Source organism: Colletotrichum tamarilloi (assembly GCF_030869305.1).
Source record: "Colletotrichum tamarilloi strain Tom-12 chromosome Unknown Scaffold_9.1, whole genome shotgun sequence".
Taxonomy (NCBI): domain Eukaryota; kingdom Fungi; phylum Ascomycota; class Sordariomycetes; order Glomerellales; family Glomerellaceae; genus Colletotrichum; species Colletotrichum tamarilloi.
The window spans coordinates 49,646-66,159 of record NW_026849392.1 but is presented as its reverse complement, the minus strand read 5'-3'; the positions used below and the strand labels follow the sequence as shown (position 1 = coordinate 66,159).

General features: G+C 53.4%; 5 protein-coding genes across 5 annotated transcripts; 3 read left to right on the top strand and 2 right to left on the bottom strand.

Annotated features, from left to right (window-relative positions):
* Window positions 1-1,960: 1,960 nt before the first annotated feature.
* On the top strand, window positions 1,961-2,836 carry CTAM01_03759 (uncharacterized protein; the record flags this gene model as incomplete). The annotated part of the gene is made up of 2 exons (XM_060519790.1): window positions 1,961-2,093; window positions 2,151-2,836. 2 exons carry the CDS (start codon window positions 1,961-1,963, stop codon window positions 2,834-2,836), a joined length of 819 nt encoding a protein of 272 aa, XP_060385211.1.
* A 3,205-nt stretch (window positions 2,837-6,041) lies between these two features.
* Window positions 6,042-6,350, bottom strand: CTAM01_03758 (uncharacterized protein; the record flags this gene model as incomplete). The annotated part of the gene is made up of 1 exon (XM_060519789.1): window positions 6,042-6,350. The coding sequence occupies one exon, from the start codon at window positions 6,348-6,350 to the stop codon at window positions 6,042-6,044; it is 309 nt and encodes a 102-aa protein (XP_060385210.1).
* Window positions 6,351-8,588: 2,238 nt separating this feature from the next.
* CTAM01_03757 (uncharacterized protein) lies at window positions 8,589-9,119 on the top strand (the record flags this gene model as incomplete). Its single annotated transcript, XM_060519788.1, has 2 exons — window positions 8,589-8,664; window positions 8,899-9,119. The coding sequence occupies 2 exons, from the start codon at window positions 8,589-8,591 to the stop codon at window positions 9,117-9,119; spliced, it is 297 nt and encodes a 98-aa protein (XP_060385209.1).
* A 1,092-nt stretch (window positions 9,120-10,211) lies between these two features.
* Window positions 10,212-10,668, bottom strand: CTAM01_03756 (uncharacterized protein; the record flags this gene model as incomplete). The annotated part of the gene is made up of 2 exons (XM_060519787.1): window positions 10,212-10,478; window positions 10,537-10,668. 2 exons carry the CDS (start codon window positions 10,666-10,668, stop codon window positions 10,212-10,214), a joined length of 399 nt encoding a protein of 132 aa, XP_060385208.1.
* Window positions 10,669-14,310: 3,642 nt separating this feature from the next.
* On the top strand, window positions 14,311-16,227 carry CTAM01_03755 (uncharacterized protein; the record flags this gene model as incomplete). Its single annotated transcript, XM_060519786.1, has 2 exons — window positions 14,311-14,534; window positions 14,586-16,227. The coding sequence occupies 2 exons, from the start codon at window positions 14,311-14,313 to the stop codon at window positions 16,225-16,227; spliced, it is 1,866 nt and encodes a 621-aa protein (XP_060385207.1).
* Between the last annotated feature and the right edge of the window lie 287 nt (window positions 16,228-16,514).

Here is a 16,514-nt window from a genome sequence, read left to right as displayed (position 1 = left end):
AGGGCGCCCTGTGATTGCGCCCAGTTACCACCTCCCTCACCCAGTCTGACAGTTACCACTGATCAATCATCGCTGCCCATCGATAGGCTTACCGGGGTACGTACTTACGATTAGGTTATCAAAGTTTCATTGGCTTTCCCCCTGACAAGGCCAGGCCTCCCCCGAAACCGCTTTTCAACTTCACCAACGCTCCAATCGGTTAGGCGAAGACTTCGTGAGGGACGCGGCGACGCCATCGACCAGGAGTAGGATGGAAGAGCTGTAAGTAGCTGCACGTGGCGCCGACCATCATTGACGCGTCCATGTCTATCAGACTGTCACACTGCGAGACATCGTCTGCCATCTGCCAGTGCCATGTACATTGCATGAAGCTGCGCGTCACATCACACGGGCCGTGGTGCGACGCAACAGCAGCATGTAATTCTGGCGAGCGTCGTCCACTTTGACTACTGAGCAGCAACAGCTTTCTTCCATGTTAACGTCATGTCGGTGGAGCCTCCCGTCCTGTTCCATCTCTGTCACCACCCCAAGTACGTAAGCTCGAGACGGCATGGTCTGAAGACAAGAGACGGACACCGGTAGCATGCAGATCTGCCAGAGTATCTTACTTATCCCACTTTGTATCGCCACACTCAATACATGATGGCCGCGCGTCAGAAAGGTCGAATTGAGTTTGTTACGCAGCCATCCTCCTGGTTTCTCTCGTCGTCGAGGACGGACGAGACGAAATAATAATCATCAAGCCTTGCTATCTCGGGATGACAGAAGCATTGACGAAGCAGCCCATAGAGTCGAAGACCAGTTGGGCTCTTCTCTGTCGTCAACGACGTGAAGCTTGAGTCAGTCACGACGAAAAGCGATGCTCAAACGACGCAGGACAACGCTATTGATAGGGAAATCTCCATCACCATCGTATTCTCATTTTCTTCTCTTTCATATTTGGCACCCTATCAGCTGCAGTCACATGAGTCCGGTATGGTGGCAAGAGCTGAGTTGCCGCGGATGTGCTACTCAGTACCTCATATGAGATGCCAAGCCCACCCTGTATATAAGTCTCCCGCCTCATACAAATCTCACTTTTTGGGCGGTACGTTGTGGCTGCTCATCTCATCAATTTCTGGAACGCAAAATCCATGGCAATTCTTCAAGAGACAAAGAGTCGACTCATTCCCTTTGTCGTGGTACTGAAAACATGCATCTCCAGATTTGCGGCAAAATGTCACTTCACTCCCTGACAAAGCCAAGTCCATGGGAAGAAGAAATAGGTTCGATGAGACAAGAGGAGAGAAGAAGCGCCGTCAAACGTCTCTTTGTCTCTGTCTTTCTGCCGATATTGCAGCCTATTTTTGGAGACTTGAATCTGCCTCATCTCCAAACTCTCAGATCCGACGATGCATTCTTCAACTCAATTTCAGACGCCTCGCATATCGCTAGCAACAACAACGGACACACTCATTCCTGGAGGGGAGGGACAACTTCAACATGGACCAATGCAGGAACAGTGGCCCGTGCTCCCCCGTCCTCGCTCAATGGGAATGGAAGGCACCGCGGCGACACCTTCCCCTACACAGTAAGTACCTAGCTACACGAGCTTGGTAGTCGAGTACGTACCTCTACCAGCAAACAGCAGATGCGCCGCAGCTTAAGCAACTGGGAAGGTCCCCTTTCTTGCTAAACCTGGGAGGTACCTGCCTACCTTTGCCTCGCCTTACCTTCCCAAAGCTGTCGTCCTGTGAACCAAAGTAGCAACGACGCGCCTCAAAAATCGTCATAACCCCCGGCGATCCATCAACGACCGCCCCTTCTCTCCGCCTTCCAAGTTCCACCCCAATTCCATCATCAATTTCTTCTTCGTCAAAGTTGCGCAAATCTGTTCAACATCGTCGCAGCCGCATCATAGTCTCGGCATCGTATCTACTAAACCTCTCCCATCTCGACTTCCCACGTAACTGTCGCAAACATGGCTACCGACTATAGCTCGTTGAAGGTTCCCGAGCTCAAGAAGCTTCTCCAGGAGAGAAGCCTTCCCGCAACAGGCAACAAGCTCGACCTGGTCAATCGCCTCAAGGAAAACGATGCGCAATCCGCACCCGGTACGTCAATCGATTCCGAACACGCGCTTTCTTCGATCGCGACCTAACAATACCCAGCCGCCGCCGAGGAGGATGAAATCGATTATAGTGACGACGAGCCTACCGTGCCCACCAAGGCCGCCGAAGCCCCCAAGCCCGCCGCTGAAGCTGCCCCGGCTACTGAGGAACCTAAGCCTGCCGCTGCTCCTGCTGTAGCTGAGCCTGCCGCCCCCGCCACTGAAGCCGCGACTGCGCCTGCAGCGGAGACGACCGCGGAAGAGGAGAAGAAGACAGAGGAGACTGCAGAGGCTGCCGACGCCGCGCCAAAGGAGGACTTTGCTCTCAACCTGGATGCGACCGACGCCGCAGCGGAAGCCAAGAAGCGCGCCGACCGCGCCAAGCGATTCGGCATCGACGAGGATGAGGAGGCCAAGAAGAAGGCTGACCGCGCGAAAAAGTTTGGCGTCGAGGTTGGCAGTGTCGCCGGTCTCGACTCTGCGCTTCCCGAGAGACGTCCCAAGCGCGGCCGTCCTGAGCGTTCCGACGAGCAGGCCGGACGCGATGCTAAGCGACAGAGCACCGACGGCCGTGGACCCCGCGGTCGCGGCGGCAGGAACAACAGAGATGGCGGACGCCCTGGAGGCCGCCGCCAAGGTGGTGGTGGTCGCGAGGGCGGCGGCGAACGCGACACCAGGCGCAGCGCTGCCATCGACCCTGCCGAGAAGGCGAGACAGGAAGCGAGAGCGAAGCGCTTTGCCAACTAGGTGTATTGAGGTAGTACGCGTTCGAATGGAGAGAGCCCTGGAAGATGGGGTCTGTATACTATGCCCGGGAAGAGGTGGCTGGCGTTTCGGTCTACGACAGATGTATGGGAGACGCGAACCAGGCATGCGATTAAAATAACGCACGTCTTTGATCTAGGGAAGGGCGGAGACGATTCAAAACGAGATGGCATCGACAGCACGAGTCTTCTCAAAACAAGATATTTTTGACAGTAATGGAATAGAACTAAAAGTCTTTTTTGGTATTCCACGGTTCTAGTCTCTGGACAGTTTCCTCCTAGACGTTGACTAAGTAGGCAACGCACTGCCTGTTGGCACTGATATCTTCAAGACCTCGCAATGGTTTGCGATTCTCACCCTAGGCTCAACTACGGAGCATGCGTAGGCCACGACGAACGCGTTGTAGACCTGAATGATAGTTGACAAGGCTGAAAATGAGGTACCAAAACAAGGCATCTGAAGCGGCCGGCTGGTTCGTCTACTACGCACAGATCCAATCGCGAGAAGGAAACCTTTCAGCAGTCTCTATCAATGGCTGCGATCGCCCGGTGCTTGTGGTGTCCTCACTCTTGGTTGCTCCAGCAGTACTACCATCATCGCCATCCACATTGGATTTTCACTCAAGGTGGGAAGGTACTGAATGACTGAGAGATTGCGATCCTGTAACCAGAGACTCCTTTCAGCTTTTCGGCGATGAGCATTTTGGTTTCTCCACCCCGCCCTTCCCCCGGCCGAATATCGTGATCTACTTCAGACCTCATAACCATGCATGGTATGAACAAGTCAAGGTATTGAAAAGATCGTCATTCCGCGTTAGACATGTTAAGCTTCTCCAATGGGGCTGGACGTTTGTTCAAACCCTCCCCTCTTGTTGCCATCTCCATCAAAAGCCGTGCCACAGCAGTTTCACGATACCTATTTAAGCAAGGTTTAAGCCGCAACTGAGATCACCTTTCTTCATCTCTTTAATTGAGCTCGATACATTCGAGACAACTGAGACTGGTAGTTCGCAACCATCGGTAGTGAACACATCGGTGTCCTATGATATATCCTATAACGTCTGCTTAGCTAAACTCTCTATAAAGAATACCATCATCCAACTAGAATCGCTCAGCGTCCGCCGGCTCGTTAATGAGGACCAACGAATACGTGGGAGGCATCGATCGACTAAGCCCAGTGAAGGTTTATAAGTGAGTATACTCTCAACTAGATCACTAGGACTTACCTTATTATCCATCAGCTTACTAGTACAATTAGGTAACGAATACGTGAGAAGGACCGTTGGTGAATGCTGTATGAGGAGTTAATGTAGGAACAAGGCATGGCGCTGCTACCTTTACTGAACGTACATGATGAGAAGCTCGTGAGCACTTTGTCCTTAGTCGCCATGTCTAGGTGAGCCAATGCCAAAAGTCGGAAGCGAGCCTGTCATCCAGCATGATGGCCTTAACTGAATCAAAGGAGCGTTCTAGAGGGGTTGGTCGTTTAACAACCCCGGGTACACGCAAGGCATAATCAGGTGACATCGAATTCACAGATCTAAGCCCTATTCTGAAAGACAATCAGACAGTTGAAATCTTCAGCCCCATCTTCCACTTCCCTACTAAGGTAAACAAGGTACTCAGTATAAGCAGCTATGGCTCTTTCCCAACGCGATTGGGAATGCCTCTTGCCATCGATGTTTCCCCAACCATCAAGGCGAACCCGAGTTCTCCCCAACAAGGTCAATAGAAGTTGCCTAAATCAATACAAAGTTCCTTCCAGAACATGCTGTTGGAAGCTGGATCAAAACTCGCCGTTACAGTTCATCACACATGACTAACAAGCCGCCCAACAGACAAGCCCTGCCACGGTCCATCAGGCCATTTTGATCGAGACAGATCCAAGGTCTACACAAACGCCCAAAATTGTTCTAGGTGCTGCACCAGAATATTCCATTGAAGTATTTGGTCTCTTTCTCACCCCTCTCTGAGACCTCGCAAACATGCCCGTCACCCTCTCATAGGCAGCAACCTCTACCCAGCGAAACGAAGCGGACCTCAACTAACGCCGAGACAAGACATGATGGTCCACAGCTGCCAGAAGTAAGCCACCGAAGACTTGTAGGTCGTTTCAAGGCAACAGGTTAATATCCCAGGAGCAATCTTGAGACCCACGGTTAACGCCAAGGGGTTTGGCGCAGAGCAAATTATATCGCTGCCTCGATAGTCTGGCATGCCGTGATACCAGACCCTCAAGGCTTCAGGGGAGAGATTCAGCCGCTACCCTGATTCTATTCTAGAACTATGCTTTACCTACACGCCTTCTTCCACATAACCGGCTCCCAGCCAAGAAGCTAGGAACGAACCCTCGTCAATAGAGACGAGGCGGCGAGAACGATACTCTGAGAGAAGTCTCAGGGGCCACAGAATACCAAAGTTCCAAAATTCTTTACTCGAAAACGTTGGCAACGCACCCACAGACACTCCAGCCGAGTCTTAAAGGCTGCCTGCTATCCATAGTCGATCCTCATCGTCAAGGGACATACCAGCCGCCACTCAAACCTATTAAACGCCAACCGCGTGATACCCGCACACGCGCGTGAGCGGGAAATGTCAGGCGAGAGGGGTGGGATGGTGAGACATAGACGATGATGGCGTTAAGACACACCCGTAACTGCACGAGAAGAACGAGATCAAACGCCACGGAAGCAAAGGTCCCCTCCACGGAACCTCCTCCGCGGATTGGGGAAGATAGCAAAAGAGGGGTTGGGCCGCATCGCGGGCCTCACAGCCGGACGATTTGATGTTGCCTGGATCCCTCAAGCCACTTGGATTCTGAGCCATGAAGTCAAGCCTGAAGAGAACGGTGCGGAGGAACCACGATCGAGCCAAGTCGACAAATGGACTACGTCCATCTCTAGGCGGGAATCTCTATACCACCGATCTCCCGGGATTGACAACATCCACCTCCACTCGGTGAACACTCCCTCACCGTTGGCTCTATCCCGACGGACACCGGGACAATACAAAAGCACGAGATATGCCGTTGGTATTGAGGCTGGACAGAAATAACAAACACAGACCGAAACACGACTCTCCGCAAAGTTTCCGCGAGCGTGCTAAACCTGGAATATCCAGGTTCATCGGTCCTCCTAACTCCACGGTATTAGTCCGCCGCAAAGTCCGCGATACCCGGCATTCGTAGATTACCCAACAATGGGATCATCCGTGGGCCCAGCCCTTCGGTAGAGCAAGGAGACGATACCTAGGCGGCCGTTTAACGTCGAGTCTTGGCTGTCAATCATTGCTTTGCCGCGGACGTGCTTGTCTAAATCCCACATCCTGCAGTCAGACACAAAGACGCTTGGCCATTTCTCGAAAAAGGCACGTCTTGTTGCCTGATCACCAACCAACCTCCTTCCGTACATGTACCTAGCCCTACGAAACACCACCACCACCACCACCGCAACCACCCAAAGATGCTGTGCACTGGTGGGGGAGCCCAAACGCAGCATCCGAAAAGGGGCAAATATGCGACGCGTGGGGCCATGGAGAGAAGAAACAAGCTCAACCCGGAGAGAAAAAATACCAAAGTCCCTTTTTCCTCGTTGCACGCCCCGGGGGGGGGGGGGGGGGGGGGGGGGGGAAAAGGGACCCCGAAGAAAAAGGGACAAAAAGAAAAAAAAAAAAACAACCACAAAAAAAAAAAAAACCCCATTCCCTTTTTCCCCGTGGGCGGCGGGGGGGGGGGGGGGGGGGGGACGTGGAGGGAAACGGCGTCATTCCCGCAGAAAAAGCTGCACAAGCTACAGAAAAGAACACAAAAAAGGAACACGCAAAAGCCTAAGCCTCCAAACATACCCGCCGCAGGTTAGGCGGGTGCATAAGCAAAGTTGTTCTTGGCCTTTGCTGATCAGAATGATGGCCGTGGGACGATACATTACCCCTCCTTGACGTCTGAATAGCCTCATGGCCCCGAGCTAGAGGACTCAAAGTCCTTCCCATCAAACTTAGTTCGGTGGCTCAGTCCCACATATTCCTAGACCTCAGTACTAATTCAGTAAACAATCTGAAGAAAAGGACCCATAGCCAAGGTAGGGTATCTCTTCCTCTCCCCGTGTCCGTGTCCGTGGGTAATGAGGATGAACCCCCCTCACCCTTCCTCCCGAGCCGAGTTAATCTGGCAGCCTGGTTAATAGTACGCAAGAGAGAGACAGAGAGTGAGTGTGGGCTCTGGCAACGCTTTCTGCACCCGTCGTCTAGACGAGATCCCAGTAGTCCACGATTAAAAGGACCCGGGCAATGTCGCGCCCCATGTAACACTACTACCCGTACCCCATCTCCCGAGGAGACGTCGCCGTGAACCCGGCCGCATGGACTGACGAACGAACGTCACCCTTCTTCCCGCTGGCGGCCCCGCCTGGAGCGGGGCATTCGGACTCCCTTCGGACTCGATGAGTGCGTGGTTGAATAGGTAGATCATATAGGGGAGGGGAAGGGGGGATACGTGGGAGGGTCTCGCTGCAGCCCTGGGAGATTCTCCTCAACGAGAGCGGTAAAGTCGATACGACGAGACAAGGGGGATTCCTGGCCTCGTGTACACTATATTCGGATCGCTTTCTCTTCAAGGGCGTGCATGCTTGGGTACATTCTTCACATGTATTCTTACATACAGGCCCGCTGTTGGTCGATAGCAGCCGGTATCCTGGGGTGTGTTGGATGGTCCATCGATCTGACCAAAGACGAACAATTGCGACCTGACTTGCATAGGATAGAGGTAGGGGTTAAACACCACGAGATACGTCAATCTTCTTCTATGCCGTACCTTCGCGTTGCCTTGCTGTAATGACAGAGTCGGGTCATCTTGTCGTCAAGTCCGTTCGGCCCCGAGGAACCCGCCCTCAGTTCAGCTTAGTTAGTTAGTACTGTACGATGGGGCCATATCGAATCCTAAAATTGTCCTCTCGATCTGACCGACTGCATTGGCGAACAGCCGCGCAAGCAAGAAAGGGTTAGAGCCATACGAAAACTGCGTTGGTCCCACGGCACTTTTCTTCATCCTCATTCGCCAGCCCGAATGCAGTTCAAGACGCTTCCCTTTGGAAGGAACCGAATCCTCGCGCTGCTGGGAAATCTAGAGAAACGTTACCAATAGGTAGGAAAACCAAAGTCCCACGTGCTTCAAGGTCTCGATTAGGAATAGAGGGAGGTTAGATAACAATCTTGACGCAAAGAATCCTACGTAGTGGTATATCCCACTCCCCTTTACCTTTCCGTCGTCCTAGGATAGGTTCCCGGGATACCGGACCACGCAAGGAATTGGAGTGGTCCGGGATAACGAATAGCACACACACACACACGCACACCCACTACAGAGCAACAGGGCTGGCCTCAGTCTAGGCAGGTACACACGTCAACCAGGGTTGAGTATTTGTCAAACTCTACAGCGTTGGCATGAGGCACGAGGCACACCCACTACTTCGTAACGACCTAGTCTCTTTCCCTCTCTCTCGAATCCCTTACCATAAAAGTTACTCTGCCGAATGCTTGTGTCCCGTAGTCCTAGTCTCCATAAGCCCACGGTTCGTGGCGCGCCCCTGCCCTACGCGCCCGCCCGCCCGCCGGGCTCCCACGATGACGGTAGACTAGGGTTTTTGAGTGCCGGGGGGAAGAGGGGGGGAAGAGGTGTTCAATGATCTGTGGTTTGTTGGAGATGACGCTAAGCCTGGTGACCAATTCAGGGACCCAAAGTGATGCTCGAGGGAGGCGGACGCCGCGCCCGCCCGCGCATGTGCCCAATGGGCCATGGCAGAGAGAGAAAACGTAGGTGTAAGTCACTTGGTGTGGCTTCGCCGCGTTACCGCATCTCCAGCACCGCCGCTTAGCCGCCTCCCGTGATTACGTATCCGTATCTGCCGCTGCCGGTTGAGTAATAGTAAGCACGTTGTCGGGTTAGATGGATACGAAATCAAAGTGATTGGCCAACCAGAGAAGCAGCCTCGGGATGAGCAGGTTGTGGATTCCTCTCTCCCTCAAAGGCAAGTACTCTTTGCAAAAAACCAGGTGCTGCTTGTGACTTGTGTCCGGACGATGTCTCTGTCCGCCCGGACAACTCCGGAACACCCCCGGGCGACCGGGCGGCCGCCCGCCGAATGACGCTCCCTGGCTCAGTAGCTTGGCCTGATACTAGTGCCCCCGACAACTTTCCAAACTTGCGGTCGGGAGTCTCCCTGGAAAGTATCTGCTTGTCATCTCGGCTCGCTTCTCTTAGCAAGGAAGTCTGAAGAAAATCAAAGTTGCGACAAGTGGTTGATCTGGCGTCGCTTATCCGATTCTCCTCAAGATCCACCCGGCGGCCGACTCTGCGCTATTCCGTTCGCGGATGGTCATTCGAGGTCAAGCGATCACACTCAACTCGTGGGGTTCAGGGTCATGGCCCATAGGCGTTGTGGAACCCCATGTTCGCTTCGCATCTTTCGACGGGGGGCTTTATTGCGCCTAAAGGGAGGAAAACTCTGCGAACCGCTAACTGACCCTGTTGCTTTAAGGTCGGTGCTAGGCGAGGGGTTCATACTGTTGACTTGTTGTAAACCTGTGTTTGCAAGCTGCATCTGTTTCCAGGTTCTAGACATGAAGTTGTTAGAAGCCAAGGACGGCGTAGCAAGGGTACCCGTATTCGGAGGCAAAAAGAGGGGCTGGTTGACCGGCACGTTAGGCTTCAGCTCGCTCAACTTGCTGTGACACAGTGACTGTGATCATTAGAGCCGACATAGTTCGGAGTCAAGGGTTGAAGATGACACCTCAAAAGTACTCCGATGCTCGACTCACCGAGCTACTTTGGCATTCACCGAGAGCACTGGCAGCCTGAAGGCACACGGGACCTGGCCTTTAGCGCCGTGACCGCTCGAATGCCGCGGTGCATGCCCCTCCATCCCACCCATGTTCTTGGGCGGCCGCTGCCTGCCGCTCTCAACGCGGAAGCTATGACACAGTCCACTCGTTGCGAAGAGGGTGAGAGACAACACGACTACTTGTCTGTCTTTGTGAATAACATGAATGACGTGCAGTGTAGGTTCGTAGATAGCAATGAGGTATTAAATCGATATGAGACATGTTGACAGAAAGCCTGAAATTAATCAAATCCAATAAATGCGTTGTCCGACTAGAAACCCCATGCCTAAACCCAAACGTCTTCCGACGTCATGTTACGCCGTCATTAATGGAAATCTCACTAGCCCCACATACAGCCCGAAGGGCCCTCCGAATCAACTCAGAGCTGGCATCGACATCGAATTGCGAAAGAGATACGCTGTGGTGAAATCGAGCGCCCTCATGATCAACAGCAATTGATCGTTTATGGTCAAGCCGTGACTTCTTCAACTATGACTCGGTCCATCAGCACCCGCCGGTTGGTTGTCCGCCGTGGAAACGTACTGTTGACTAGAGCCCTTGCTTTCCTTCTTCTTGCCGCTACTCTTCTTCGACGAGTTTTTGCTCTGTCCTCTGGTCTCTATCCGAGGAAGTAAGCCGTCGAAGATGGCATACTGGTCGTAGCCTTTGCCTTTGTCATCGGGTGAGGTGCCCTTCGAGCTGCCGCCGCCGTGGGAGTCCATCGTGTTGTTCGATGTCCTCAAAGCCGCAATCTAATCAGCCCCTCTGTGTTAGTCAACACCTCCAGTCAAAACTTGAGCTTAGACGTACTGTAGTTTCTTGGAGCTTGCGTAGAAGCTCGCTTGTGTCTTGATCTGTATACGATGCTTGAGTGGGCGATGCTTGGTGAGTTGAGGAGTAACTCAATGCGCTTCGAGAGGCTTGCTGGTCTTGCTGGCTCATGCTGAAGGCGGTCTTGCACGAGGTTTATATCTTTGAGGATGGATAGGTAGAGGGAGAAGTTCTTCCCACCGCCGGTCGTGAAAGACAAAGCCAGGTAAAAGGCGGAGGGACTTTGGAAAGTTGAAGAACCAGCCCTGCGCGGCAAAGCTTCAAAGAGGTGTACAAGAAAACGACACACTGGAGCTTTCATAGTATCTCTAATGACTTGAGAAAACTTGGCCCTAAGCTAGGCAGAGCCGTCAGTTGGTGTCGTTGTTCTTGGGTTCAGCCCACATCCCCCGGTCAACTCAAGGCAGGCAACGGGGACGTGCCGGGCACAGCAGGAAGACTGCCTGACGGGACCCGTTTCTCAACCAGTTCTATGCCACTTCCCAGGAAGGACTTTTGCAGTTACTGACACTTTCATTTGGAAAACAAAACCATTCTTGGCCGGATACGTGTGGCGAAGTTGCGAAGAAGACGGAGGATGAAATTTTCTGGATGTGTCCGTTGTTCAGCAAGCCGTCAACATTGGAGTTGTTGCAACTGAACCAAAGTCCCATCGTGCCAGATCATGTGCCTTGCGGTAACCGGGGGAGTCACCAGTAAGCATAGCTGCCGGGATATGCTTGCTGACAACTGTGATTCGCTCAATTGCGAATGAACTGCGAAAGTTGAGCCTTGAGGTTCTGAATGGCCTCAATGCGACATCGTGTAGGCCATATGCCCGAGGACTCGATAGGTCCAAGATCGATAGCTCTGCAGCGTGGAATTGAGTGTATTCAGCATCACACTTCGATCCGGGCATTGAACCTAGGCCGAGTCAAAAGAACTTTGAGACGTCGTATCCACATGCTCTTGTCGGCTTGCATCAGCATAGGGCTGAAATTTGACTTGATCCCAAAGTCCTCTCACGAATCCAGATCATCTACGAAGGATCGGCTTGGGTTCTCCGTGGACCTACGGCATTAGTTCAGATCTTTCGTGAAAATGATCGGTACCGAATGCAATTCGATCTATTCGCAAGCAGTGTGGCAGCCATTTGAGGACGGAGTCAGTCATGCGCCATACTCGTCACCTCGAGGCTTTACCTCTCACCGAATGACGACAAGAGTTGCCATCACTGCAGCCTCGATGTTTTCTTTTCAGATTCTTTTTGATTGTACATTGCTCGTACGATCGGCAGTCGAGCCATTTCGTCGGATACGACTGAGGCCTTTAGCGACTTGACCTGTGACTGTGACATGACTTTGAATCGGGGCCGGAATTGCATGTCACTGCAATCAAGGAGCGTTAGATCTGGATACTCGTCGATCAGATACCGAGCGCCACCAGGAGCGGCCGCCCGTACCCCACCAGGCCAAATAACAGAGGATTGGCTTGTTAGCCGCGGGTCAAGGTTAGGCTCATCTCGGAGCGTGTGTTACGGAGATGTGAGACTCCAGGCAGCCCCAAATGGTGTTTGCTCAAGGAGTTGCACGCGCTCGATAGGATTCTGTAGCCTGAAAGTACATTCCGTCAAACCCGCCATTTGGTGGATTGACCTCCATTCGAGCAATGGGGGGAGACGTGTGCAGGCAGCAGTTGGGCTTCCCGGCCGTGGAAATGTGGTTGCGGGCCGTCCGATGTCGTCGATTCTGCTTCCCGCGTCGGTGCTGGGCATCATCTCGGATGGCATGATCTCTTCATTGCTTGTTACGTAGTAGACACCCTTCTGCCCACGAACCAGGGCGATGGATTCTTGTCACCCCTTCTTGGTGGTCTATGCGACGTGTTGAATAGCGGGATCCACAGAAAGTTGCTGGGGTGCGATGTTGGCTCCGTATAAGTCTAACCAGCCTGGGAGGAAATCTCGAAGGAGGCAACGGCCGCCATACTTCTCTCCCGCCACTCCCCTCGGGACGCGATTGGCCTGAGAAATTGGCTTGCTAGTGAAATGCTTGGATACACCGAGTAGTTGGCTCGGGTAACTGATGTTCGATGGGACAGGCGTTTTGTGATGTTCGGGCCGTTAATTGGACGGATTGGGGTTGCCATCCATGAATCCATGATCTTGATGTGTACCTTGCTTTGATGTCTCCTCCGCCCCCTGCTCTTTGCACAGGAGAGGGGAGACAAATCCCGTGGCCTACGGGGCCGTCAGTGAATGGGCCCCACGCTCTCCGGCCACAAGACCGCAGACAGGCCCGGGATAATCGGCGTGTTGACCCGACTGACTGGCTTGAGGGAGAGGCCGTACTCCGTAGTGTATCCGTAGAGGTCTCTCGGTCTCTGGATGGAGCACTAAAGGAGACCCGTTTTCGATGGGACCTTCATGGGGGCTCTGCGGCCGCCGCGCGACAAATACTATAGCTTTTGCTCGCATCTCTCTCCAATGGGCAATCCGTAACGTCGCCAATCAACTGGCCTACTAAGCGAATTTCCACGCCGCACCCTGGACCAGTAGACTCCCAAATTTCATGTTCCCGAAGAAGTCTAGCCTTTCGTCTCAACGCGACATACTGCGACCTCGAGCGACCTCTTCGTTCTGGCGTCCACGTCGTTGGAGTGTTCGGTTCCTGGCTCTAGCCCTGGGCCCTGGCCTGGAAGCAACGGCCATGTGCTGATGATACCCGACCCGTTCCCCACAAGCTCGGACAAAGCGGGCCATATCCCTCACTCTATTCGGAGTTTCTCTCTTCTTCATTTCATCTTGTTTCGACTCTGGATGGGAATTCGCAGTCGAGGGGCAGCGGAATTTTCCATGTCGAGGAGGAGCGACAGCGTCGAAACGGCCATTGTGGTTGATTACCAGGGCGGATCCCCACCCTGGACAGGCAGTCGAATTCGGAGCCCCCTCATCTTGTTTCGGGCCACTTTCAGGCAACCGGATACGTTGGGTGGTGCGCATAGAGATGGAGGACTGGAGGGAGGTCAGTTTGTAACTCGGTTGGCAGTGATGATCTCAGTCCTGTCCAAACTTACTCTGAACCGTCCAGATGTGGCTGCTGCAAGCTGTCAGAGAGTGACTCCACCTGATGGTGGCAGTGGCACGACCGCCAGCTCGATAGCCGTCGACTCATCGCCCGTTGTCGTCGGAATACTTCTGTCTGACATTGGGTTGCTGGCCCGCCTCATGCTAGCATCTCACCGTTGCGGATAATACTGACTGCTGATCTCTTGCTGCACCTTGCCTAAGCCCCCTGCGCCTTACCCACTTACACCTCCCCTGTAAGGCGATGGTCACCATCTTGGCCACTGAATTGCCTTCCTGGCGAAAGACTGGGAGCCGGCAGCGGTTCAGCGGGTATCTGTGGCCGTCCAATTCCGCTCGAGGAAGGTCGATAATAATTGACATCAGATGCAAGGCCTCTTGCTGCAGGGGTGTGCAGCCGCTGGGAGGGGTGACATTGAATCCAATGCCACCAGTAGGCCGGTCGTGCTGGTATGGGGGCGGGAAGACAGGGCCCTACCGGGCTTAGCGGTTCGACTGCTTACCGTTTGAGTCCCCTTTTTTCCTGCTTTCAAATAACATATCAATCTGATTCCCCGCGTTCTTCTGATGAATTGTCTCATTACGGTGAGAGTGAAGGTTCGCCGATATAAAACCATCGTGCATGGTCCGCCATTGGCATCAAACATTCGTTGTGTTTGTCAAGTCGAGATCCCAACAAAGCCAACGCCATGAGAGATTCCAGCCTAGCCGTGCCGCCGAAGCGGAAAACATCGACTGACTCCGAAGCTGACGAAATGACAAGCTCTGGGCAGTCAGCAAAGCCGCGTAAGCGCGTGCCCGCCGAGATCTGGGAGACGAAGCGACCGATCATTACCCGCCTGTACCAAGAAGAGAAGAAGTCGTTGAAGGAGGTCATGGAGATTATGCAGCGCGACTACCATTTTGCCGCCACGTAAGCCCGCCTTCCCGTATGTTGAGCGTATCAGTTACTGAAGAATAGCAGCGTCAAAATGTACAAGTCGAGAATATGGAAATGGGGTCTCGACAAAAAACTCAAAGGTGATGAGGTTCTGGCAATCATGCTTCTCAAGCGGGACAGAGACCTCCTGAAAAGACCGACTGAGTTCAGAATCCGCGGGCAGCCAGTAGATTTGGACAACATCAACCGGTATTTGAAACGCAACCCTTCGTTGATGGCCAAATTCAGGGCGGGACAGACGCCCAGCGTGCAAACGGCACTCGAGGTGACTTGCAGAACACCTTCGCCGCCTCCGAGCCCAGCGATAGCCTTGGCACCAACGATGGAGATGCAGAGTACCGAGCAGGTTCTCTGCTTGTTCCGAGATTACATCGATGGCTCCTTTTCGTCTGGAGCCTGGTGGTGCGATTTCGACGTCGACTGCTCCAATACCCGTTTCAACCCCGGAGACCGCAGTAATGACTTATTCGAGAGAGTCATAGCCAGCTTTGCTTTGGTTAATCGATGCATGATACGAGGAGACCAGATCAACATCAACAGTGTCCTTGGTCCGGCCTTCGAGTCCCTGAAAGAAATTGTAGCTGCCGAAAGTCCAGACTTTGTTGCGCGTACGGTCTGCCTGCTTTGGTATCTGGAGCGCCATCACAAACATGATCTCCTTCGACTGGTTCTCGATTATTTGGCCGGGCTTATTCCGATTGTGCTTGGGCCTCATCATATCCTCGCCCATATCTGGCGTAGACTGGGCGCGACCGATTTCTCCGACTACTATGAGCTCTCTATGCGGTTGTATGCTCTACTGCTGCCAGACATCGAGCAGCGGGTGGGCTCGGCCAACTACTTGACGCACCTGCTGTACAGCGACTATCTCGATTGTATTTTTGCTCGACAAGATCCGGAGGATTGTGAGGCTATGCTCAGCCGCCACCGGGCTCGGGCTGAGGCCTCGGGACAAGATCACTCTTGGCTTGGCGATATGGCTCTGTCGCATGCTGGCCTACTCGCAGCCTGCAAGGAAAAACAGGGCCGACTGGACGAGGCCGTCGAGGTGCTGACTGCTCATATGAATGCATACAGCATGACAGACGAGCAGGAAGCCGCCGTTAATCTCGAGCTCGGGGTGAAGTACTATCGGATGGGCAGCACCTCGGCGGCGATCACGTCATTCAAGTCGGCAGCTCGCATCGCCCTAACGTCGGATGCAGATGAAAGGATTTCAATGACAGCGTTAGCCAACTTGGAGAAGCTGCTCCAAGAGACAGACAACACAGCCAAGGCAGATCGAGTACACCGATACCGTATGGATCGCCTAGCAGCTTTCGCAGAGAAGTCGGCATCGATATCGAAAGGCTTCACTGACGAGTACGACGACGACAGCGATGGGACGAACGACCTTGAGGACCTGCCAGAATGGCTGTGGAAGTGTGACGACGGCGAAGGGGCAACACCAAGCTGGCTCGAGCTACCTACTTTCGGTTGGGTCGACAAGACATCCCCTTCATCGTTTGTCGGTATTCCTGCGAGCGCACTGGAATGGACAAACACGTCCCAGTCAGGATCTCCTGCAGTCCTGTCGACAGAGTACTCACCACATGCAGTGGATCATCTGATCGATCCCGAGGTCGAATATCTGTACAGACACGACAACGGCATTCGGCAGACTTGACGACCTTGTTTTATTGCACGAACCAAACACGATGGTCATTGGCCAAGCAGACATCTGCTAGGATCAACGACAGGTGATACGCCGCTCAAGGAAGCTGGTCATCGCTGTGGCCTTTTGCGAGCTCAGGCTACCAGAATGCCGCCACTGAATGACTGGCGATTTGCTCAAGTTTATTGGACCGTGGCTCTGCGGTAGCTGGTGATACGGATTGGCGCCGTCAAGTCTCTCCTCAGGGCGGCTCTGGATCTCGAACAAAGCTGAACCTGAAGTATATGGCAGATGAGCAG